At 43.2% G+C, this 25,774-nt stretch overlaps 2 protein-coding genes across 6 annotated transcripts in view; one reads left to right on the top strand and one right to left on the bottom strand.

The window, feature by feature from the left end:
- Window positions 1–2,070: 2,070 nt before the first annotated feature.
- The window catches only part of arr3b (arrestin 3b, retinal (X-arrestin)), a 43,492-nt gene continuing 19,788 nt past the window's right edge, over window positions 2,071–25,774 (bottom strand). The window contains exons 2-17 of one of the 4 annotated variants that reach the window (XM_031587486.1): window positions 7,574–7,604; window positions 6,868–6,898; window positions 6,697–6,757; window positions 6,537–6,581; window positions 6,249–6,445; window positions 6,083–6,142; window positions 5,921–5,997; window positions 5,686–5,821; window positions 5,452–5,536; window positions 5,222–5,294; window positions 4,966–5,103; window positions 4,696–4,803; window positions 4,549–4,598; window positions 3,494–3,497; window positions 3,193–3,237; window positions 2,445–2,531 (exon numbers count right to left, since the gene is read on the bottom strand). In XM_031587486.1, coding sequence (XP_031443346.1) covers window positions 3,228–3,237; window positions 3,494–3,497; window positions 4,549–4,598; window positions 4,696–4,803; window positions 4,966–5,103; window positions 5,222–5,294; window positions 5,452–5,536; window positions 5,686–5,821; window positions 5,921–5,997; window positions 6,083–6,142; window positions 6,249–6,445; window positions 6,537–6,581; window positions 6,697–6,757; window positions 6,868–6,898; window positions 7,574–7,604 — 1,106 coding nt within the window. In that variant the 3' untranslated portion in view covers window positions 2,445–2,531; window positions 3,193–3,227. Of the gene's footprint in view, window positions 2,532–3,192; window positions 3,238–3,493; window positions 3,498–4,548; window positions 4,599–4,695; window positions 4,804–4,965; window positions 5,104–5,221; window positions 5,295–5,451; window positions 5,537–5,685; window positions 5,822–5,920; window positions 5,998–6,082; window positions 6,143–6,248; window positions 6,446–6,536; window positions 6,582–6,696; window positions 6,758–6,867; window positions 6,899–7,573; window positions 7,605–8,945; window positions 9,061–25,774 lie in introns of those variants that run through there. The other 3 variants (XM_012841403.3, XM_031587485.1, XM_031587483.1) reach the window with 3 other exon arrangements.
- The window catches only part of inppl1b (inositol polyphosphate phosphatase-like 1b), a 25,521-nt gene continuing 14,299 nt past the window's right edge, over window positions 14,553–25,774 (top strand). For both annotated transcript variants that reach the window (XM_031587475.2, XM_031587476.2), the window contains exons 1-5: window positions 14,553–15,830; window positions 17,347–17,410; window positions 23,703–23,841; window positions 24,666–24,798; window positions 25,486–25,626. In XM_031587475.2, the coding sequence (XP_031443335.1) occupies window positions 15,694–15,830; window positions 17,347–17,410; window positions 23,703–23,841; window positions 24,666–24,798; window positions 25,486–25,626 (614 nt within the window). In that variant the 5' untranslated portion in view covers window positions 14,553–15,693. The remainder of the gene's footprint in view (window positions 15,831–17,346; window positions 17,411–23,702; window positions 23,842–24,665; window positions 24,799–25,485; window positions 25,627–25,774) is intronic.

Here is a 25,774-nt window from a genome sequence, read left to right as displayed (position 1 = left end):
CTTGACATATTCCATCCATGACTGGTGTTGCCTATAGCATGATCATATACAGTGCCCTCCGCAATTATTGGCACCCTTAGTGAATATGAGCAAAACAGGCTATAAAAAAATGTCTTTGCTGTTTATCCTCTTGGTCTTTCACTCAGAATATTCACAAAAAGCTTACCTTTTCATTGAAGTAAAATTATTGAAAGAAAAAAAAACTGTTGACATTAAATAAATATTTTTCCCCAAAACATGTGTGCCACAATTATTGGCACCCCTAGACAAATCTTATAATTAAAATCTAACTGAAGTATATTTACAGTCATTTTTTACATTTTTAAGTTCACCTGTTTGATAAGGAAGTCTTAAGAGGTCAACCATGACTTCCTGTTCCACTGGCGTACAAATATGAGGTGACACAGGCCAAATTCCATTAGTCATTCATCACTATGGGAAAGACCCAAGAACACAGTGACGACGTGCGACAGAAAGTTGTGGAGCTGCACAAATCAAGAAATGGACACAAGAAAATCTCTAAAGAGTTGAAAATACCCATTTCCACTATCATGGAAATAATTAAGAAGTTTAAAGCGACAGGAGATGTTAAGAATCAGCCTGGAAGCGGACGTATGTGTACATTGACCCCACGCACCGTGAGGAGGATGGTTCGACTGGAAAAAGAATCTCCAAGGATCACAGCTGGAGAATTGTAGAGGTGAGTTGAGTCTTGGGGTCAGAAAGTCTCCAAAACTACCATCAGACGCCACCTACATCACCACAAGTTGTTTTGGAGGGTTGCCAGAAAAAAGCCTCTGCTGTCAATCAACTACAAACTAAAGCGCCTACAGTTTGCCAAATGTAAGTCAGACTTTCAATGGGGCCGAGTTATATGGTCAGATGAGACCAAAATAAAGCTTTTTGGCAACAAACATCAAAGGTGGTTTTGGCGTAGACAGAAACATAGCCATACAGAAAAGACCCCCATACCCAATGTGAAGTATGGTGGCGGATCTTTGATGTTGTGGGGCTGTTTTTCTTCCAAAGGCCCTGGACATCTTGTTAGGGTACATGGTATCATGGACTCCATCAAATACCAGCAGATATTAAATGAAAACCTAACAGCCCCCTCCAGTAAGCTTAAAATGGGCTGTGGTTGGACCTTCCAGCAGGTCAATGATCCGAAGCACACCTCAAAATCAACACAAAAATGGTTCACCGACCGCAGAATAAAGGTTTTGCCATGGCCATCACAGTCCCCCGACCTAAACCCCATAGAAAATCTGTGGGATGAGCTGAAGCCGAGTCTACAAACGTTGACCTCAGAATCTGAAGGATCTGGAGAGATACTGCATGTAGGAATGGTCTCAGATCCTGTGCCATGTGTTCACCAACCTCATCACGCATTATAGGAGAAGACTCCGAGCTGTTATCCTGGCAAAGGGAGGCTGCACAAAACATTAAATTAAGGGGTGCCAATAATTGTGGCACACATGTTTTGGGGAAAAATATTTATTTAATGTCAACAGTTTTTTTTCCTTTCAATAGTTTTACTTCAATGAAAAGGTAAGATTTTTGTGAATATTTTGAGTGAAAGACCAAGAGGATAAACAGCAAAGACATATTTTTTTATAGCCTGTTTTGCTCATATTCACTAGGGGTGCCAATAATTGCGGAGGGCACTGTATGTCCTTGCCACTTCACTGTTGCTGGGTTGGAGGATGCAGACAAATCAGCTCCTGATTGAGAATCTATCATGTGTCATCCTGCTACATTTTTAAGATAAGCCTACATATTATTCAAGTGTAATGTTAACACTATTTTTAAGGGGAAAAGTTGTTCAACTTTGACCCCATTATACACACTTTACACAATTGACTGCACTTTCAGGTTTAGACTTATTAGACCAAGTAGCTGTTTAGTTAGATCATTTAATGCACTTTTGAATATGTGTCTATGAACATAACGTAAATGCAATGCAGAAGTGATACGCTGTGTCACATTAACATTTTCTCTTATCATCTTTGAACTGACCTTCCCTCTTTAGTTTCCTTGACTGCAAAGGTCACAATAACAATAGAATACTACTTTTCCCATAGTACAGTAGAGCACAACAGACTCACTGTAACCAACCCTGCTGGTGAAGGTTGAAATTCTTTATTGAGCCTATGGAAGGCAATGTAGCATAGCATACACACATTTTTATGTGAACATTTCAAGACAAAAACACTTTAATAATCACTTATTTTTAACACTCAACATTTTGGAAGGCAAAATCATCACGAAAAGTAAACATTTAATTTTACATTGGATAGCTGGAAATTGTGAGAGTGTCACCCAATGTGTTCTCAGTTCAGGTTCTAGATTGGTAAAACGTCTCGTTGAAAAAGACAATAAAGGGAATTATGATGTGCTGCAGGTACTTTGTTTATGCCGAGATTTAATGCGAGGAAAGTCTGTCTCTGTGTTTCTGCGGGGGTCTGTTTCTCCACTTTGGTGATCTTCCAGTCTGTTCTGCAGTGGGAAGCTATTCCAGTATGATGTCAGATCTAGGGTCCATGCAGTAGACACAAATAAAGTAATCGTCTGTTAGTCCACATTACCATCGTTGCAACTAAGCTTGCTTGTCACTTGTCAAGATAATGGCTTTCATCTTGCCTAAATCAAACTACAACTTGAGAAACCAATCTATTTCAACTTGGGCACTCTGATAATTTTGTTTTAATGTTCTCATTTAGCGGTTGTTTAGTGCCTAGGTAAGTTTCACAAGTATACAGATGCAATCAGTGCGAGAAGAGTTTTGCACCATAGCATCTGTACAGTAAGCTTAGAAAGCCAAAATTTGACCCAACCACACACCTGTCAGGCATCTGAAAGGACAACTGCACACTTCTTCAAAAGCTTAAACTGCAGTGATTTGTGTCTTTCACATAAACAAGGTTAAAACTTCTCATATCTGTTTCACTTTTACTATTTGAAGATATCTGAAGTCTAATACATAAAGAAAGTGAAACATTCACATTTAATCCCGCTATGTACAGAATGTATGGAGATCAACACTTGAAATGGCATTATGAAATCTAGTTTACAATTATGGTCTGTATACCGGTAACTCATTTTGCTTTTTACACTTTCAAAGATATGTGTACTATGTAGTATGGCCCATGAAGAAGTGAACAGGTCCGCTGAGGGTCATGAGATTCTCCTCACCTCCTCACCAGGTATTTATTCCTGATTCTTGCAGTTCATGAAATGCTTAAACACATGCGAGAGGAGCAGAGACTTGTGTGTTATGAACATCACAGGAACAAATGTGTCTATTTGTAAACATTTGCAATTATTTAATTGCTTAGCCCCTTCCCGCTCTCATATTCATATTTTTTACGAGGTCAGCTGGACAGAAACATATTTTAGATTGCTCCTTATATATATTATTTCTTGTATATGCCTCAGACCATGGTGACTGCTGGGGAAAGTAACAATAAAATGTGAGTGGTTAGTTTGTACTTACACATCTGTGTCATGATAACATTGAAAAGCAGGGAAGAAAGAGAATGTGAGTGTGAGAGAAGATCATTTCCATCTTTTTGTACTACCACAATTATGTGATCAATAATACTCATATTTGGTTAGTAATTGCATTGTTATTGATCAGTTAATTCAAGTAATTCATAGCAATGTCGATAGGCCTAAAGAACATATTCACTTCCTCACATCTTGATGATGTTAGGGTATACTGTATATTAGCTGTTAATGTCAATACATTCACAATTCAAATTATAAAACCAAATTTTTACCTGGTTTATTGTGTGTAGGTGGAAAAATACTAGCCTAGTGTAATCCACAAATGCTATGTTTAACACAAAGTGTACAAAAATGTAATGTTCCTGAACTCTTTTAGACACCACTAGTTCATTTGGTGTTTAAAACCAATGTGCCAGATCTACTGGTTGTTTGAAACAGATGAACCCTGATTTGGTATTTAAAGCTGTGTTCACACTTGGTCCATTTTGCTGGTCCGACCTCAAGTGTAATTACAGTCATTGACAAAAGTCTGAGACCACACTTGAGAAATTGTACTTTTTTCTTGTGAACACGGTGATTGCATCAGAAATTAAACTGATTGCATTAGATTGTGTCATCCTGATGTTGGCCTATTGTAGTCACTTTTCAATTGACCATCACGCAGTAAACACTTCGATGTGCTGCATTTCGCTGTGCTTTGACTTTCTAAAAACCCACAAAAATGGGTGGAAAACTGTCACTTTTCTTTGTTCACAATTTACAGTTGTTGGATTAGAATCACGGACTGCACCTTAAAATAACCCTACTTTTGTTAGACATAAAATAAATCTGATGACAATAGTGTTTAAATGATCTCCTTACCTTAAAGAAATAAAACAAAAAACAAAAAAAAATTATATTCTGTGACTTGATTTGCCACCAGAAGTGTATCCCATCAATACCCTCACTGTATTTAGTGAAATGTGAATTATTATGGGTTATAGCATCAAGTCAAAGGTTGTGTGGCTCAATCAGTCCATGTTCCATTAAACACCTGCTCACCTGCTGGCTTTGGGTACATCAGGACCAAAGGAATCTCCACAGTCACATCACTATCAGGAGAAAGAAGAAAACGTTTTGCCTTTTTACCTGCGTAAGGTGTCAATGCCAACATTTAAGATGTTATATACCATGAATAATTAAATGTACCTAGATGTTAGGCTTCCTAGGATTCCACCACCGGATACCACGGCTGTTGCTTTGATAGTGTAGGACACCAGAATTCCCAAGATTTCCTTATCCATGCCAGCTCGGATACTGCACAGTGCAAGAAAAGAAAAGAGCAATATAGTTTTTGTTGTCAGGATTGGAATTAACTCGTTTTGGTGCCTTTTTTTTATCATATAGGAAACATTCAGATTTTGATGTATGACTACTGAACAATTGTATCTTCATCTCTTAACTGTAGAGTGCACTTACATTGTAGATGATGCCAGGTTTGTGTCTTCATCCTTCAGTTTGCCATCTAGTGCCAAACCACGCTTCTCTATATTATTGGCCAGCAGAGGAGTCACTCTGTATTCCTTCTCAAGAGTGGATGCGGGATCAACTTGGTCTCTGGTAGGGAAATGTACATACTTCATGTAAAACTATAATGCATAGTCTTAGACATAAGAAGAGTTCAAGGGATTAATTATGTTGTGCTTATGTCAGTTTTACAAGATCATGAACTCACCCAAATTCCTCGCATAGAACAACTTTAGTGTATTTGTCAGCAGAGTACAGGACCACATCTGTCGTCTGTTCAACTAGATATGAGGAAACGCCATGCCATATAAGAATAAGTATACTGAACTGAAAGATGTGAAGCTTCTGAAATGAATTGTTGTTAAGGCTCATGTAGTCTCATTCATGATTCATGATCATTCATGTAGTCTCTACTTAATCATGTGATTCTACACTTACTTGAGATTTTGACTTTCTTCACCACCTTATTGCTTTCATTGTTTATTTTTACAGAAATTGGAATGGGATCTCCATGGTAATAAAGCTGATTGATGAACAGAACAAATTAGTCATTAGGAAATCACCTCAGCTTTTTGTCTGAAATGAACGTTACTTTGAAACAGGCATAGGTTTAAATTGTTCTTAGTGTTAATATAGTGTGGTATGGTTGTGGTCAACCAATTAACTATATACCTCTTTTTCAGTAGAAGCCTCAAGCTGAATTGGTTTTTCAGACATTATGAACTGTTTATTGATGTTAGCTTTGGGACCAGCACCTAGTTTGTCTGGAGCAAACTGTATCTTTCGGATAACCAAACGGGCTGTGTCCCTACAAACCAATAGGATAAGGTTATTATTATGATCGATCTAAAACCTTTTCTGTTTTTTTTTTCTGTTTCGTGTTGATAATTGATAAATCCGTCCTTACTTCTTATCAATTTGTTCATCTGGATTATCTGCTTCAATGGCGATGTAGGCCTTAACTTCAAAATCAACACCACAGGCCTGCAGAGACAGGAGGTGAGATTAGATATAGGATAGGATGTCATGGATGGAGTAAGAAAAACACGAGGTGGAAAATGACGCCTACCTTGCCAGCATCACCTGGTCCAGGTTGAAGGGTGACAGAGCAAGGCAGATTTGTGGGAAGCTATTAGACAAAACACATGGCTTTTAACCGCAATGTTTGCAAACATGCTGTTGGAATGTGAATGCGCAGTTCCTGTGAGATCTAGGTTTGTGCAGTGGTGACTCACAACGAAAATGAAAGGGTGTCCATCGTCTCCGGTCTTCCTCAAGAGGGCATTTTGCACGTGTGTGTTGTCTGGCTTGGGTTCACTGGTTGGAGGGTACACCTGAAGGTGCTTAAACCAGATGTCTTTTCGGAATGATAAACCAATCACATCCAAATCCTCACGGCCATATCGAAATGCACAGGTGAGGGAGACCCACACTGAGGAGAGGAATTGATAGAGTGAGAAAAGGAGTATGTTTGCAACCCAAAGAGGAACAGGTAATGCTTTGGAAATGAGAATAAAGCTTACCGCTTCTTCCAGCAAGATCTGATGGATCTATTTTGATCACACCATCTATCATGGGCAGGAATCAAACAAAACATGTTTTGTTTTGATGTACCTATAAATGATTGTTTTATATATTGTTTTGAAGTCTCACAAATTTGATTCACATTTTCAGTAGACTTACCAACAACATCGACATTGTCCACATGGTCCACAAAGTCTCTCTTTCCTAGGTAAAGAGCAATCTACAAAAGCACAAAACTTAATAGACTATGGAGCTCATTTGACAGTAGTTTGGCAGTGTAAATGCTACTATTCTCCTGGTCTTGTGATAAAGAAATGTGTTGCCCCTCACCAAGCCATTGCGACTGCTTTTCTTATAGACCCTGCAGGGAAAAAGCGAGACCTCAAATTGAAATGCATTTATTTATCTGAAATGCTGTCATTCTTTGCTCACATTCCATCCATCCTGAATTTTGCCAGGTGAACTGTCCAGTTCCCCTCCTGTGGTGGTGCATATCCTGACTTACTAAATTGATCGTGATGTCCTCTGGATTATCCTTGCTGCTGGAGTCCACTAGTTACAATTTCAGAGAATGATCTGCTATGAAGGAAAATTCTACCATATATTTCAGAAGTGTTTTTTGAGGGATCCATTTGACTAGAATGTCTAACTGAATAAAGTATACTATAAACGGCCTAACTTTAACCATTGATTGTCCATATTCCTGCACTAGGAGGATTGTTAGACAAACTGCATCGTTGGAAAAAGGCCATCTTAAGTGTGTAGTGCACATTGAGAATACAGACAAAGAAACAAAGTCCCAAGTACCATTCTTTTGGTACTAATTTTAAATATAATCTGACAGTTCTTTAGGACTATTAAGAAAACAACCTTTGCACTAGCTGTCATGTGTCCTATCAGGATTCCCTACTACAGAGGTTGTTGTGGTGGCGTCATTTACACAAACTTGAATGGGACCTCCTTATTACTTAATCTGTGGAGACTGTAGTTAACCTGTCTGGAGTTAGCAATAGAATCAACATGAGGAGACACTTACTTGGCCATTGAGTTAGACTGGCAGGAGGTATCTGCAATGTGAAAACATAGGCTATAAATCAAACAGAAATACCTTGGAGGATTAGTTGTAGAGTCTTATTAGGTAAGGGTGTTACTACCAAGATATAACACTGATTGATGAAGTGTTGCATGTAATCCAGCGGGATTCAGGTAGCGAGAAGAGATTAACATTACGATGAAGTGCAGTTTAATCTCCGATGAGAGCCTCAGAGCAGACTAGCCCTTATGAGGTCATGATGGAACTCTTGTTTAGGACTGTTGTCAGACAAAACAAAGCCACTTGTCAGGACATAATAATAATAATTCATTTTATTTGTAACGCACTCTTCATTCAGAAGAATCTCAGAGTGCCAACATATTAGAAACTAACAATAAAATAAAAATGAGTTAACATAAGCATAATAGAAAACTTAGTGGTAGTGATTCAACACAAGGCCAGAAATGCCTTCCTGAATAATTTTTTTTTTTAGTCAAGCTTTAAAGGACTCCAGCATCTGCGTTGCCCTTAGGTGGTCAGAGAGGCTGTTCCGTAAGCGTGGCGCTGCCGAGCAAAAGGCCCGGTCGCCCATGGTGCGGAGCTTGACATGGCATGCATAAGTAAATGAACTGGGTCTGTCTGAATGACAACTTTCTCTGAAAACCCCAGAGGCACTTTGAGAGGGACTATAGGAGGTGTACCAGTTCAGTAGTAGTCATACTATATGCTACTTCATACTATATGTACACTGTACATATACAAATATTCCTAACACTGCTGTTGATTTATTCAGGCACTATGGTGTTTTTGTCTTTAAACTAAGAAGCTAACCAGCTAAACTTCGACAGACCTGCCTTGCAAACACCAAAAATAGCACAGTTGCCTTTTGCCTGCATCATGTTGTTACGTTTTCACTGAGTGTCCGACTACATAGTGAGTAGCTTAGGTGGCTAATGGGAACGACGGGTGTGTTTATCTATCCATCACACTACCTTATAGCCTACCATCTAAACAGTAGGCTATAATTTACATCTAAAAACCTGCACATTGTTGCTTTGAAGCAACTTAACTCCAACTGAGGATATTGATCTGGCCTGTTTATTACTTAAAGATACTGTTGAATCAGAGGTAAGTGCTTTATGACTTAACTAAATCAGAGTAATTGACAGACACGCACTATGAGATTACCATCTTTAGCCAGACAGATCTAGTGGTAAACACTCCTTCTAACTTTTATGAACGTCTGCCCAGAGCTCCAGCCACACTGCTGTTGTTTATGTCTATGCCCCTCTGCTCTTTTCAATCAGGCTTGGCTGCAGTTCAGGGGCCTGGCCATGCTTGTACAGACCTCCACTCAAATAGGACTTGCCCTTACCTCTCTAGCGTGTGTGTTTGTCCCGTGTCTCACCCTCACCCCCCGGCTGTAAATCCCTCTATGATGTGGAGACTGCCATGGCCACCTCCTCTCCGCCAGACTTTATAAGGCGACCTGTCTGCCCTCCCCCTCAGCTTACACAGACCATTATAGTCCTCCCTTTTCCCCTCATAATCCTATTAGTCTGTTGCTCGTCGTCTTTTTTTCAGGCTACAATGTGTTAAAAATAAGCACTGTGTGTGTGACTTGAAATGGATTAAATGTTGATTATAGTGAAGTGTGAACGACTTGGGTGTTTAAAGCAGGGGAGCTTTGATTCCTTGAACTGAGAGCACAAGGTCTCCGTCTCCTGCCTGTCTATCTCAGTACTCTGTTATGGGAGTGACCTGCGTGTCCGTTTGCAGCCTGGCCACATACCTACTGCATGTCAATACGGCAAAGATGGCCGTGGGAACATTACCCTCCCTGCTGTTGTCAGTGACTGTGCCAGTGGTCTGAAGACCTATCATGTATGTGTCTTTTAGATATTCGAGTCCTTCAGTTTCTTTTGTGGTTCTATAAAATTGTATGACTATGTGCGTGGAGCTTTTCAGGGAGTTGAAGGGGATTGGGTGGCAGAGTGGACACAAATGCGCCATGTAACCCAGCTGCTGTCCGAGAACCACCCCTGCCTCTGGAGAGTACAGCCTGTAATCCTAAAATAGGTGTTGTGTCTCTATGGTGGGAGGTATTTCGTCAAACATGTACATAGCTATATTTAGTCCCTGCACTAATCTAATGTTAATAGCTACATTTGAGACAGAAAGTAAATGAAATATGATAGTTTGTCTATCTCTGGTATGAATACTTCATGTATGTCACAATGTCGTAATAAATATTTAATTGTATGAAAACACTGGTCTCAAAATCTCATTGCGAATCATCACATATACTGTGAAAAATAAGTGTTACCAAGTTAGAATAATTCGGTTTTTTAAAGTGACAGATCATCCTTGTCTGTCATTTCATGAACATTTAAACATGACAATTCTGGAGTAGACTTTGAAGTAATCATGGCATGTGGCTGAACTGCATAGAGCAACCATCTGACCTTTTTTCAGGTTGCAAATGTCCTTTCTGTCAGGTCATATATTGCCTTTCCGTGGCTGCAAGCAACTGCCTCGTAAACCTGTGGTGAAACCTGCCGTTTCATCCTGTGGTGTCATGTCAATCTATGGCCAAATAACTTAAAATAATGTGTCTTCACATCTCAGGAGCAAAGTGTGAATCTTCATCCAAGCACCCACACGCATCAATATAACATCAGTTAGTGCACTGCTAGTCGGTCAGTAACAACACTGTTACTCAGGAGAGGGTTGCCAGTTTGGAGTTGATGGTCAAAGAATTGAGGATTAAGGGAAACCCTTTTGTAGCAGTAAGTGCAGCCAACCAATCAGTAAACTCCCTGATCAACCAACATTCACCCACACAGGATACTGACACCTTGCACCAGTATCATGGCTTACAAAAACTCAGAAGTTCACAGCAAGATTTATGCTGCTATTTATATCTCATTCTGATAGCAGGCGTCTGATCTGAGATTATTAATAGGAACTTCCAGGAATCTACATCTCAATGCAGGATGAAGTTGCTGGGTGGCCCAATCCCTCGCTCAGGATTTACCGGATTACTGAAACATCGAGAGCAAGTGGATACCAAATCTGGTGGAAACTCGTTATCGATGGCCGGCCTATGCTCCACTATGGAGTGAGAAGGCGAACGACAACAACAACAATACATATACATAGCACAAATTGTTAAATTCTTTGTATTGTACGTTGCGGACTTCCCACAGCGGCCAAACCTGTCACTGACACATGCAAGTACCCACATCCAACAACTTGAGTGACGAGCATGGGTATTATAACACAACAGGTTCCACTACAACCATCATACTGCTACTTAACAACAACAACAACAACAACAAAGATGCATCCGTAAGTGTTTCACTAGGGTTATCAAGTAGGCACCTTCCTTTGTTAGTGTTTCATTGAATCATGCCAACAACTCGGAACGACGACGGAAAGGCTCAACAGTGGTGTTTGCCGTCCTAGATCCACCCCCCTCCATACTCTCGATGGGTTAGGACACATTTCGTCAGCTATACCCATGCTCTGTTAATGCAGGTATGCCAACATCTACAAGATCTGCCAAACTATGCCCCAGTCAGTGCCTGTAGTTGATTATCGAAGGGAGGCACTCTTCTTTGAGTGCCCACTCCAGCACCACATGGTAGGCCAGTCGACCTCAGGCACTGAATTGGATGCTACGTCAGAGACTGGAAGAAGAGAAGAGTAAATCACTGACTATACATTTTCTAGTTTCTTTACAGCTATTGAGGTAAACAGATGCAGGTGTATCTCTGTAGGGATCCTTTTCAAGTTGTCAGACCCTTATGATAACATGTATGAGCCTGTCAGTGGCTAAAACAAGCGGCTACTTTGACTTACTTACTTACTTTGTGCTTGCTCCATAGGATTCCATTTTATAGCCGTTTTTTTGCGGTTGCCGGTTTTAGAGTTCTAACTCAATACTGGACTGGTTTTGATTGTTTTTGTCCCTCGGAAGTATTTTCACCCAAATATTTCTAAAAATAGAGCCCAGGTTGAAAAATCCCAAAGAGTGACCAATCTCCTATCTCCACTGGTCTTGTGTGTGCTTGCCTTCCTCGTTCACTCTTCAGCATCTTCCGTTAAATTTCAAAGGTTGCCTTAATCGCATCCTCAAAGTGAGTCGTTAACTCAACAAAGTAAACAAGGTGCTGAATACAACTCAGAATACAACACATGTCACACAGGTCTCATTGATAGGAGCAGTTTGATGACAAAAATGTACAACAACAAAAAACGCAATGTAGAATTTCCCCCCCAAAAATGTTCTGTCTTCTGAACCTTTATTATAACATTTATAAATAATGAAATTATAAAATTTCTAAAGTGAAATTTGCACTCCGTTTCTTTTCGGGCATGTTGGTGACATCTCAACAGCCGCCTAGCCTACATACACAAGTGTGGCTCAGCCAATAGAATGATTGCCGATGCAGCAGGTGATTGATTTTGAACTCATTGTGTGATTTGCAAAGTTATACGTGATTAAGAAATGACACTAATCACCGTCGTTTAGTTGTGCACATACAAACTATGTTTAGCCTGCTTTTTCCTGATCAACGTCTAAGCCTTAGGTTAAACACCCTTCGTAAATATAGCCCAGTATGTTTTAATGAGCCAACACCTGTGCATCACTTGCAGCTTACGACTTCACCCTCCCACTAACGTGAGGTTCTGCGGAGTTGGGAGGATATCAGAAGTGGCTCTAACAATGAATCCTGATCCTGAATAAAACCTAATTCTGATTCTGATCCACTGCAGTTTGCATCCACAGTCCCCAGTTCTCTCCAGCTGATCTTCAATCCAATCTAAAACAATGTAAATTCTAATAGATGAAATGTATCTTTGAAATTATGGGCTGTGTGTGTGTGTCTGTGTCTGTGTCTGTGTGTCTGTGTGTGTCTCTGTCTGTATGTCTGCTATTCTTATGTGTTACTCTAACAATGTATTAGTCCAGAGTGTATTACATAAGGTGAGTCTATCTTTGAGAGGGCTTAGTCAGCTATTTCATGCCTTCTTTGCCACACATCACATGCTTTCATTACCTCACCTCAGACCTACAGGGCCTCTCTCCCGACAGGAGAGAGGTAAATATTTATTGTCATTAATCCTCTTAAGTAGGCTCGTTCAGAGGGGCCTGAGAACCATGCAAGTTGAGATGATTCTACTCAGATCCAGTTTTCATCGACTGATCATGAGGTGCCTTTTGTTAGCTCAAGTGCTGCAATGTTACCAGGACTTGATGCTAATGATACAGTTAGCCTTGGACTGTTTGGACAGAAGCTTATTGGGAACCTGATTGAAATGACTGCTTTGATGACGTAATGAACAAATGGACACAATGATGTGTTTTTGTTACTTTGTTACATCAGACAGACAAATGACCATCTAGTACAGTGGAAAGAACTAGACTGTTTGAGCAGAACCTGTAGAAACTGTAGATGACCTGAACGGTTGAGGTGTGTGTTTACATTTGTGAAACTGGTGACTGATTAAAAGGCCATATTGGGACGCTGTGATTTGATCAAAATCAAAAGATAAACCAACGAGGCATATGGTTTTAAGCATTATCAGATTTGCCACTCCACTTATGTTAAATATAGTGGTATAGTTTTTTATTTATTTTTCCTTTTACTTGTTAATACTGGTAATATATGTATAAATTATAAATGATAACATAAAATACTTTATAAGCATTGTACACTCTGCATGAGAACATTGTGCAATACAACAACATGTGGTGCTGTTAAGGGTTTACATTGAGAAGCAATGACAGACTGAAGTCCAGATATATCTGCGGATGGCTGTCTTATTAGATTAAACAGCAGTGACCATTAATGAAGGTAGTGCTAAGTAAACATGGCCACACAAGGCCAGTGAAGCCATCAAGCCTCATAATTAAACCCCAGAGGTATTTTGACTGTCCTCCATATCCTTTGTTTAAAACTCGGTCAAATCTCACGTCTCTGGTGTCACTGAAATTTCCATCTGTCACCCCTTTCCAGATTTGGCCAGGGAGGGGCGCTAGAGAGTCACAGAAAGAGACCAGCAGCGCTGTCTGTTGCGCAGGGGATCTGGTCCGATGGGTTCCCTCATGTCGCCCTCTCTGATGTGTTACCATTACAGAGGCAGAAAAACAACAGGGCGGCGGGCAAGGAGGCTTCAGAGTCCTATAAAGAGACAGGAATGGAAACAGCAACTGAGGGGGGCGGCTAGCAGCCACACAATGAGTGAAATGTCAGAGGTTGAGGGTCTAGTGTATTTACGTCTGTGTGTGTGTGTGGGTGTGTGGGTGTGTGTGTGTGTGTGTGTGCTGAGTCGTGTGAGGCAACATGGCTAAGTCAAAGCCAGGCAAGCCGCAGAGCAACAGAACTTTCTGAAGAGAGAAAAGAAGGGAAGGGAAGAAGAAGTAGGAGGAGGAGGCGGGGTGTATGGGAGGACAAAACAGAGACGTAAAAAGTGGGGGGCATGATCATATCCATATGGAGGAGGTCGCTCCACTCACTTTTCAGAGAGAGTGTGTGTGTGTGTGTGTGTGTGTGAGAGAGGCCAACCAGTGAGGCGAGAGCAAAAAGAGCCAAGCAAGCACAAGAGAAAACCACTGGCAAGTAAGTGGGAAAGGAAAGAGAGAGAGAGAGTAGGAGAGAAGGAATGTTCCATCTGCACTTGCAATAGTGTTTGTGTCTGCGAGCGAATCTTCAGTGTTTGTGAAAGTCAGGCAGACTGGCTGGAGGAGAGGGAGCACTGGGGCCCCACTGACGGCCCTGATGAAGCAGTGAAGTCACCAAGAGGAATTTCGTCCGCCGGCTCGCCTTGTTTTCTACCCCTCCCACTTGCTCACTCTCTTTGCCTCTCTCCCTCTGTCTCCCTCTCTCTCTCTTTCTCTGTATTTCTTTAACACACACTCACTCGTCATTTCCCGCCCCCCCCCCCCCCCCCCCCCCCTCTCTCTCTGTCTCTCTCTCTCTCTCTCTCTCACACACCCTCTCTTTCTCTCTCGGTCTCTGTCTCGAACATCTGGAGCGACGAGTCACTTCCTCTGTTTTTCCCGTAGCTTTTCAAGGCCAGTCAACAGAGGTAGCCATGCCTCACCATGACGACACTCTGACGACGGGAGGGATGTCACGCTGAAGGGGACGAGGCTGTCTCCGAACCGCATCGCACCTCGAAAAAACCCCCACCATCACCATCCGAGAGTGGCTTTGCCGTGAACAGCAGTCATCAGTTGAACCCAGAGAGGGGCAGTTTGGATGTGTGTGTGTGTGTGGGGGGGGGAGGCGGGTGTTCCCTTTCAGCGCTGAAGGCCAAGTGGCTGGAAAAACATTTGAATTCTGTGGTTTTTGTTCCCGGCTCCACCGCTCTGCTTCGTGCCACTGGAGTCTACAACCGGAGGTGCTTCTGGTCTCGCTCGACGTGCTCAGTTCCTTTTTTCTCGACATCACTTTGCATGCTCCCTTGGGGGGTGGGGGGCGGCGCCGCCTGGGGACAATAAGTGCTTTTGTCTGTCTGTGTGTGTGTGTGTGTGTGTGTGTGTGGCTCAAGGCACTGTGACGGTCATTAGGGGTGCTTGTGACTGTCCTTAGGGGTGCTGTTTTGGCCTCCCTTCACCATGAGCTGCCCGTGGGCCACACCTGCTGGTCTCCGCGTGGGCCCCGGATCCCAGAAGAGCTTCCTTCCTTCCTTCCTCCAGACCCGACCCCTGCTGGATGCCTCCGGTGCCCATGCAAATACATGTGTGTAGGCGGGAGGACACTTTCTACAGTTAGCCCTGCAGGACCTGAGAATGCCTGCAGCGAGTTTCAGCAAGGCTTTTTTTTTTTTAAACTCTTCTGTCTTCTGCTTTGATGAAGTTGTGATGAGGAAACTGTTCTCTCTCTAACACGTGCTCGCACACGAAAGGCATACAGGTGTCCGCGTGCAGTGGGCAGTGAGACCATGAGAGAGGTGTGTGTGGACGGACCGTGTGTGACGCGTGCGTTCTTGATCTTTCCGTCACACTCTTGGATTACTCTGCCGGACTGCGACCGGTCGGACCAGTGCCTCGAGGGAGACCAAACAGACCTGGGCGTGTGTGGCGGAACATATCCCGGTGTTGAGTCGCCATGACAACAGCAGCGTGGTATCACCGGGACATCAGCCGCGTGCTGGCGGAGGACCTGCTGGCTCGGGCCGGGCGCGACGGCAGCTTCTTGGTGCGGGACAGCGAGTCCGTGCCGGGAGCCTACGCCCTGTGTCTGCTGTGAGTAAACACTGCCTTCTGAAGTAGTCGGCCGCACACGCACACACACACACACACACACACACACACACATACACCCTTAGCACTCCGCACTCAGTGTCCGGCCAGCAGGGACCTCGCCAGCTGGTTCTGCTATACTTCTGCTGCAGGTTATTTTTACTGGGGAAGGGAGAAACCTTCCCACTTGTTCTTTCAGTTTAGCCTCTCTAAGATCTCACCTGCTCACAGTTAGATGTTTTAATTAGAGGCCGAAGGTAAAGACTGACCGCAAACTTCATTTGAAGTTGAGTTGATACTTGCCAAGATGATGTTTGAAATGTCTCTGTGGGTCACCGATGTTCCCTTTCGACTGCAATCTTCATTTAGACTCTACTCTTCATCTTCATCGGCTGGTCTTCCTGCTACTGTGACTGTCTTGTTGTAATTCTTGATTCGAAACACAAATGACCACTCTTTCACCTGCTGCCTTCTCCTTCAGCTGCTTGCATGTAAACCACCAGCCTTGACCACTTCTCAGCATGACTCGTTACTACGACAACCTCTCATCTCCACTGTACTGACCAAAGGGCAGAGGTTGCTTTAGGTATTTTTAAATATGGGAGGACTCTCTCAGCATGTCTGTTGCACTGCCGTGGCCCCAGGGAACTGAGATCAGTTCTCTCGAGCGTAGATGGCTTCAGCAGGCCCCTGGGGCATCGGGAGCCAACTTGGTCCCACAGCCCTATCTGCCCCGCCTCGGGGATGAGGGAACATCCCTACCTGCCCTGCCTCGGGGATGAGGGAACAGCCATATCTGCCCCGCCTCGGGGATGAGGGAACAGCCCTATCTGCCCTTTCTCGGGGATGAGGGAACAGCCATATCTGCCCTGCCTCGGGATGAGGGAACAGCCATATCTGCCCCGCCTCGGGGATGAGGGACCTCAGGTCTCAGAGTCTCCCCTCTAATGTTGGTTTGCATCCCCCCCCCAGCCCTACTCCCCCATGACCTCCCGGGGGCCCCTGTTGGAGGGGTCGAGCGCCAGCAACCACACTGCTGCCTCTGCACAGCAGCCCTAAGCCAGATGCATTCCTGAGGACTGAGCCCTTCAGCTCACGCTGCTTCTCCCCCCTCTCTCTCTCTCTCTCTCTGTCTGTTTCCTTTCCTTTCTTTTCTTTCCCAGACTGGCTTTTCAGATGGCTAAAGAAATGGAGAACCAGAGGACTTTGGGTCCTTAAACCTGAGACTCTTGTAGCATGTACAGGCAATTGAAATGGTATGAATGAATGACTGTATAGGTACACACAAGCATAGATTAGTGTGTGTGTGTGTGTGTGTGTGTGTGTGTGTGTGTGTGTGTGTGTGCTCTCTGCTTCATCAGTATAATTAGCTTCATCATATGTCATGTCTCATCCTACTGATTCAGGTCGTATGTGTAACTGGTAAAGTCTGCAGAGGTTAAAGCCCTATATCATAATGTAGAGGTGACGTCCACAGACCTGTTGTGATTATGTTTTTATCTTGAATTTCTGTTTGCAGGTTCCAGCGACATGTCCATACTTATCGTATCCTCCCTGATGCCGAGGGACTATTGGCTGTTCAGGTGAAACACACACACACACACACACGCAAACACACACACACACTCACACACACGCAAACACTGACACTTGCTCATCTTAGTAAATGTAGAGAGGTTTTCTATTGAAGCCCAAGCTCCAAGCACTACAATACCAGAAGACACAGGCATGCCATTTTTCAAAGCCTTCAGAGTCACTGAGGTGTGTTATCCAGTCTACACCTAAGAATCGTGGCAGGCAGCTTCCTGCCAGGAAGTTTGATGGTCTATGATTTTTCAACCATTATAGTGCATTTTACATTGTTTTGAGTGCTGGCTATTAACTACCAGCCCAACTTTAATCTGCAACTGCAGAGACAACATGACCGTTCTTTAGCTTCTACTCTTTGACAAAAAAAAAGTCAGTGAAACTTTTGACCAGCTGCAAGAGACACAGAGAAGCTCAGTTGTTTGCACTTTGAGTGGCCTGTAACAAATGCGACAGCGTTTGGTTTAGCTAGTATCTCAACCATGGGTCCACGTGCTTGGAGAGTGACATCAGCCAAACAGAGGCTAAATTGTGTGTTTCACACAAATTCCTCCTCTGCCCACAGGGTGAGCCAACCATTGGTTAAGTGTGTGTTTGTGCGTGCGTGCATGCGTGCATGTGTGTATGCGTGCATTCGCCTGAGTATGGGCTGGTTAACAGAACACTTCAGTTCAAGCAGTTCAGCTTTCATTTCCATGTATGTATTTGTGTGCATTGTTCATATGTACACATGTTTATGTATATGCATTAGGGCTCACATACTTTGAAGCGGTGCAGTATTTTTTTTTTTTACAGTGCAACGAGTAAGTGCGTATGTGGGTCAGGGTTGATGTGTGCGGTACACACAGTATCAGCGGGCTGTTTCTTTAAAGAGGACACAGCGCCTGGTCTTTAATAGCCAAACATAGGAAAAGAAAAGGGAAAAGCCACAATAACAACATTAAACACTGGCCACAAACCAGCAGACACATTCCTTAAAGCAGCAGTACGGAGTTTTTTGTCTTAAGACTAGTGAGCTAACTAGCTAAAAGCCACGAGATTTGCCTGACAAACACCAACATCTGCACAGCTGGCATCAATAAACGTTATCTGGCTTTCGAACTCATGTGTCGTGGCGATATTCTTTGACACTTTTTGTTTTATAAAAGCTTATAGTTTAGAAAGGTTTCCAACTCACACTAGCACACAACTACACAGTGAATAGTCTAGGCAGCTAGTGAGAACGGCACATGTTTATCTGTCCATCACATGATTCATCAAAATGAATCAGAGGATGCAAAATCCTAGTTACCTACAAAAAGATACCTCAAATAGCAGTAAAAACTGTCATACTTGTGCTTTAACAATGTCTGACCATACACCGTCAGAGAGAGAGAGAGAGAGAGAGAGAGAGAGAGAGAGAGAGAGAGAGAGAGAGAGAGAGAGAGAGAGAGAGAGAGAGATCTTTTGAGGAATAGGGTAACAGGAAGATAACGGAGGAAGTTCTCATGTCTCTTTGACTGTTTTGCATACCGTTACAGTCAGTGACACAAAACAAAATGCTCAGGATCTTATGCACGGCCCACTAGACATAGTTCACAAATAACTTTCATTCGTCTATAAAGAGGTTCTCGTTATTCTTGATCTGTGAGGGAAGAAAGTAGCCATTTTGTCATCAAACTGAACTGGCCTCCCTTTTCTTATTCTGTCTCTCTTTCCATTCTTTTAATCGTTTTTCAAGGGCACTCAGGGAAGACAAAAAGCCATACTGCTATTTGAGGATTCCTTGGCAGTGCAGTTGGATTTCATCTGCCAAAATGGTTTCTTTTTACCCAGCAATGAAAACACAGGTTTCTAAAAAAGGACCCACAGGAAATGAGCTATTTTTTTGTTGCCCTGTGGATTGTGTGTGTGTGTGTGTGTGTCTGTGTGTGTGTGTCCGTGTGTGTGTGTGTGTGCGCGTGTGTGTGTGTGTGTGTCCATCTGCTTGTGTGTTATCTGTTAGTTATCTGTTAGACAAGCTGTGCTTGTGGTAACTATGTGTGTTTTTCCTTGCTTTTGTGATTGCTTTGAATTCAGTGATTGGTGTACAGCTTATTGAGGTCAAGGGTTCTGTGTTTGTACTCAGTTGCCATTATCAAGAGTAAGTGTGTGGGCATTGGTGTGCATGTGTGAGTGACTAATTGAATGCGTGAGTCTGTCTGGCATATTTGGCCCTCGTTGGCATCAGCGTCAGCTCGCAATGGGCAGGACAGCCTGGAGCCCTCCGCGTGTTGGCACTGGGCACTGGGCACCGAAAGTGGGCAGGATGTGGGTGTCTGTGACGTCAGCCCCTTAGGACAACGCTGTTCTCTAGGCTGGCTTGGGCTGTGCTCAGCTGTTGTGAGATTACTCAATAAGTACTGATGTATCCCTCCCTGAAACACATATCTGTGTCTTTTTTTAAAGCTCACATATAAGAAACTATTTCTTTCGTTCACAGAATTTCCACTTATTATTTTGAGGGGTGAATGAATGTCATGAGTTCAGGTGCTTCATATTCTTCTATTCGCGATCCTTGATTAGTGTGGTGTCGATGTGCTTTAATCTAAACCTAGCTGGGCAACATGCCTCTTGAACACCGGCGTAATCTAATTTGTCTGGAGTGTTCTGTGATGTGATTATTTCATTCTGAGAGCACGGGGCCCATTTAAAGATTCCGCTGGGACCGGTGAGTGCAGCCTGTGGGTGCCCAGTAAACCTCTGTGGCCCTTTGAAGCCTGCTGCGTTTAATTCAGTTTGTGCTCCCGTCTGCCGAGATAAACTACCTCTTAGACTAAACCTTTAATCATACCTCACCTGTAAACTGGAGGAAGTGATGGCTGCTCCAAGTGGAAACATCTCAGGAAGTGGCTTTTATTTTCAGCCAAATGGCTGTGAGTTCCATTCCTGGTTCTTTTTGCATACTTAGGTAGGATCCAAAAGAGCCCAGAACAAAATGAGTAATATTAAGAAAAGTTCATGCAAATGCAAGGAATGGGAAAAGGGAAGACGACAGAGGGAGTTCTTTCTTCTGTTTGAGATAAACTGTTTTGCACGCTATCTCAGTCAGTGACATAAAAGAAAATGCAAAGGGTGATGGAACTTGTCAACTTAAGACCTTGTACACGGCCCACTAGACATAATTCACAAATAACTTTGGGGAAGTTACATTTGCATGTTAGAGGTTCTTGGTAATCTAGATCTGTGAGCGAAGAAAATAGTGCTTTTGCTTCTTAGTCTCCTGCTTTGCTGAACTCGTGCTGTGTCTGTCCCAGTGACAGCCTTGCTACATTCAAAAAGCATTGAAAAACTCACCTTTTTAAAAAGCATGGGGCAGTTGCTTTGTCAGTTAGCATTTGGACAACTTAGCTGCACTGTAGCCTACTACTACTAAACTGGACGTTTTGGAGTTTAACACACAGCTGTGCACGAAGTTGAGCATGATTGCTGTGTAGAAAAAGCTTGGGTTCAGCTGATACTAGTGATGTGTGAGTCTTGACTCACTCGAGAAAAATGTTACGGAACCTTTTACTAACCTTGGCAGTACCGAGTCGGCCTCTCTCATTAACCCGCTGCTAACGCCAGGCGACATACACAAATTAAAACGATACATCGCACCACTCACTACTCTCTTCAAAACTTGTACAATCTCATTCCAACATAACCGGCCTAGTCTATCTGCCTAGCCTTTAGCAAGTAGCTGCCAGAGGTTCCATAACTTATCACAGACATAAGGAGGTGGTTGCCACCACAAGTCATCGTTTTCCTCAGGGGATGCAAAAATCGCTGATCCAGATTATTATACTGACTGAGTGAATCAGCAGATCTTTGTACACAGCATAGAACATAGCAGACTCAGATTCGCTGATCCAGACTGAGTGAGTGGATCAGGGAAACTTCCTCCACACAGTGCGAAACAGCACTGGATTTTGGGGAGTGAGTGAGTGTTCGGCTCTGTTTGTGATGACGTTAGATGCATAGTGTGCACCGATGATTTGACAACTTCATCCAGTCAAGTGTAAGAAGCCAAATACTGCAATAAACAAACTGCAATCCTTTCAGTGTAGCTGAGGTTAATGTAGCTTGTAGGCTATTTTAGTTATATATTAGTTTAAATTCCTTGTGCTATTGGTTGGGGACTCCCCACTGGCCAATCCTCTCACTGTCACACACAAGTACTCATACCCAACAACCTAACCTAACCAATATAACAACTGCCCAGCCATAGACCCTGAACAGGATACAACAACAATGCTCAACTTGCTGGCGACAGCCGCTGCATGAGCCACATGTTGTACCCAGGATCCATAAAGGCCCTTCTTCGCAGTACAACATACTTTGTCTGTAGCCCACAATTGCTAAACACAACATGAACATGTTCAACATGAACCTGAGCAGCAGCAACAACAACAACAACAACAAAGCTGCCTTCGTGAGCATTTCACTGGGGTTTTCAAGCTGGTATCTTCCTTCATCAATGTTTAGTTGAATTAGGCCCACAACACCTCTAGAAGGCTCAATAGTGGAGTCTGGTATCCCAGAGCCACCTCCTTCCATACTCACGATGGGTTAGGACACATGCCACTACCATAGACTATAACAGATACACCTCAGGATACACCTCAATAAGATTTCTCATATGTCAGTGATAGTTCAGGATCATTCATGCCCCCGAGTAGTCTGTGAGTGCCTCAGCCACAACCACTGGCTCGCTTTTTCAGCAGCTTCAGACAACTCCTTTAAAGCTCCATCGACTGTCCCAAAAACCCAAATCCAACAGAAGTGTGGTGGTTGATTTTAGCTACAAAGCCTCTAGCAACTATCCCTACTGGTCTTGTGTGTGTGTGTGTGTGTGTGTGTGTGTGTGTGTGTGTGTGTGTGTGTGTGTGTGTGTGTGTGTGTGTGTGTGTGTGTGTGTGTGTGTGTGTGTGTGGCCTCTAGCACCTATCCCTACTGGTCTTGTGTGTGCTTGCCAACCTCGTTCCCTCGCATCCGCTACCAGTTTTGCATACTTTAGCTTCTTGCTTTTAAAGGTTTCCTCAATCGCATCTTCAAAGGGAATTGTAAACTTAAGAAAGAGAACGATGCACTCACACTTAGAATGCAACACCATGTCTGGTCTCATAGCAACAGTCACAACAATACACTGTGGAACTTCAAAGTTGTCTTCCAACATCAGCCAGCGCTCTCCAATCCCGCACTTTGCCCCATTTGCCAGTACTGTTTGTACATGGTTTGTACATGCCTGGTGTCCACTTTTCTGCCCCTCTCGCACAAAAGAAATTCTACTGTCCCTGTTATTAACTGAAAAAGAGTTGACTTCAACTCTCAAACAAACACAAAGAGGATTTTAAAACTCGATTGTGTCTCCACGTGTAGCAACCCTAGGTCAGGCTAGTTTTACGGCCAGACAGAATATGTTTCAGTGAGCCAACACCCAAACACAGCTTGCAGCTTCTGTCTTCACCCAATCTCTAACTAAGGTTCTCTCTTCACCCCCCCCCACCTCTAACTAAGGTTCTCTCTTCACCCACCCTCTAAATAAGGTTCTCTCTTCACGGGTATATGTAATGTATAAGGCTAATATGTGGCATTTCCTGCTTACCCATGTCTGTGGTGCGACTGATCCAGCAAAGTGAAGTGAAGTGGTTCTTGGACAGAAACAATATTTGTCCTTGTTTTTCCTTAAAAAATGTTCCTCTTTCTTTTTTCTCACAAATGTATGACGTTATAATCTCAGAGAATATTTGAGGCTTTTTTTTCCGTTTATTTGTGAGATTTTATTCTTGCAAATTTATGACTTTATAATCTGAGAATATCCAAGTTGTATACAATGTATACATTCGCACCAGGTTTAAGATAAAATGCACAAAAACGACCTCTAGTGGCAGTTGATGGCACAGCAACTGAGTTTAACCTAAACCTGAGCTGTGGTTGAAGTGGGGCTTAAAAAAGTTACGTTTAAAACCGTGTTAAACTCTAAACCACAGCTAATCTAAAAACAGCAGTTGCCTCCATTTGTCTACTTAGTTAATTTGTTAGAGGCATACTTTATAAATATAATCATAGTTTTAAAATTATTATTATTGTTAATATAATTTAAGTTTTGACTTTAATATGATGCTTAATGTTGTTTTATGAATTTAAATGCATTCTGCTTATTGCCTAAAATTTGAATTGTTTTTATAAACGTTTTATAGTCGCTTTGGACAAAAACATCCGCTGAATACCTTAACTGTAAAGATAACTATATAACTCTCTTTCTCTCCCTCTGTGTTTTCTCTGTAGACGACCCAGGGAGTGCAGGTGAACTGCTTCCGGACCCTGAGTGACCTGGTGTCGGGGTACCAGCAGCCTCACAAAGGCTTGGTCACCCCCCTTCTCTACCCAGTGGGCCCTGAAGTAGAACCAGTGGAGGAGAGCTCAGGTGGGCCTTCCGCACACACACACACACACACACACACACACACACAAACAAAAACTGCATAATAGCATTGCAGACGAAAAACAGCCTGTAAAACTGGTGTTTTATGGAGTTTGGGTTTATGTCTCTGCTTGTGCTCAGACATGTTGTTTCTCCAGACATGTTGTATCTCCACCCTGAAGTGACCATAAATGGCTCTCGTTTCATTTAATTGCTCCTTTTGATCATGACTGTGTTGTCAGCGTTCCTGTAAATGTGTTTCTCAATGACTATTAAAACAGTGGCAAAATAATGCTGAAAATGCTGATATATTCATCAAAGTGGGCACTCAAAAACATGCTTTATTTGGTATAGGTAGGCTTTGGACAGAGAAGAAGACATGGATTGATGTTACAACTGATTTGAATGCATTATTTGCTGACATGGAGACAATCAAGCATGAATGAATGCCTCTATAACTTAGGGCATACACAGGGTCTGTAGCAGAGGCCTTGGTAGTGTGGTAGCAAGGCTTGTATATGATAATGGCATGGAGGAGATGCACAATGTTGTTGTGATATCATTGATACTTGTAGCCCTGCCATAATGAATATTTCCCAATTTCAAACCTTGTCTGGTAGAAGATGATGCCTGAAACATGGGACTGTTGAACTCCGTAATTTACCAAGTACTTGGCCTGCAGACTTGTTGTTGTTGTTTGTTGTTGTAACCTGCGTTGTGAGAAGCTCTTGCCCTGGACTTGAACCCCCAGTCTCAGACATGGGTGTGCTAGCAAGGAGGCTAACACCCATTTGTAACGGGGTGTTTTGGGGGTCTATCTCACACAGATGGTGATGATGAGAAGCCCATGAGTGGCCCCTCTCCTGGCTCTATGGCGCCCCCTGCAGTTCCTCCAGCCCCAGCTACCCCGACACCCCAGCAGCTGCTGCTCCAGCGGCTACAGGACATCACCACCCCCAGGTACCGCTGGAAGAATGCCATTCTAACGCAACATTAACATCAGTACTGGTACATGTGCATTATTTACAATGGGAGACATCTTGGAGTATGTAACAAAGAAGACTCAAATTATTAAACTGAATATTTTAGACTAAAAGCTGTAGTGGCACTTAACTAATCTCAGTTTTCCAGCTTGGGGGTTCCCAGGTCATGACTGTTATCTGGCTAACACAGCAGTCTTAATATGTCCTAGTGATGAACCCCAGGGGTTAGTTGGGACCCAGAACTGGGATGTTGTCATCCTAACTCTCCAGATACTATGCTCTGGTGTGTGGAAGTGTTGGTGGAAACTAAATTGGAGAGGGAGTTAGAACACAGCAGTTTGAATATTCAAGTCATCCATCCACCTGTTTGTTATCCACTTCACTGTCATAAATGTCATAACAGTCTCCAGATCCCAGCTGACTATACTGAATATTTTAGACTAAAAGCTGTAGGGGCTGACATGGGAACAGAAGTGGCATCAGATGTGCGCCAGATGCGTGCCAGATGCGTGCCAGATGCGCGCCAGATGCGTGCCAGATGCGTGCCAGATGCGTGCCAGATGCGCGCCAGATGCGTGCCCATATCTGATCCCGTGTCAGCTGCTGTGGTGGCGAGGGAGTGGAACGCAAGGCTGTGCCTGAGCTGGCTGTGTCTGTGTTGCAGTGTGGCGTCAGAGGTGGTTTGCATGCTGGGAGAGTATCTGCGTGGGGACCTCGGTCAAGACCTGGACGGTCTGAAGAGAAGAGGCAGCGGCCTGCAGCATCTGCAGCGCATTCTCAGCGCAGTCTGCCAGGGCCTGAGCAGGTGTGTGTGTGTGTGTGTGTGTGTGTGTGTGTGTGTGTGTGTGTGTGTGTGTGTGTGTGTGTGTGCGCAGGTCTGCTCACCAGTCTAGCCTTCCTCCCTACTGCATGTGAATTCAGTAACGAAGTGTTGTTAATTATGCTTTGACTTG

This window comes from Clupea harengus, chromosome 20 (assembly GCF_900700415.2).
Source record: "Clupea harengus chromosome 20, Ch_v2.0.2, whole genome shotgun sequence".
In the NCBI taxonomy this organism is placed as follows: Eukaryota; Metazoa; Chordata; class Actinopteri; order Clupeiformes; family Clupeidae; genus Clupea; species Clupea harengus.
Note: the sequence above shows the minus strand (reverse complement) of the source record. Positions and strands in the feature narration are given on the sequence as shown.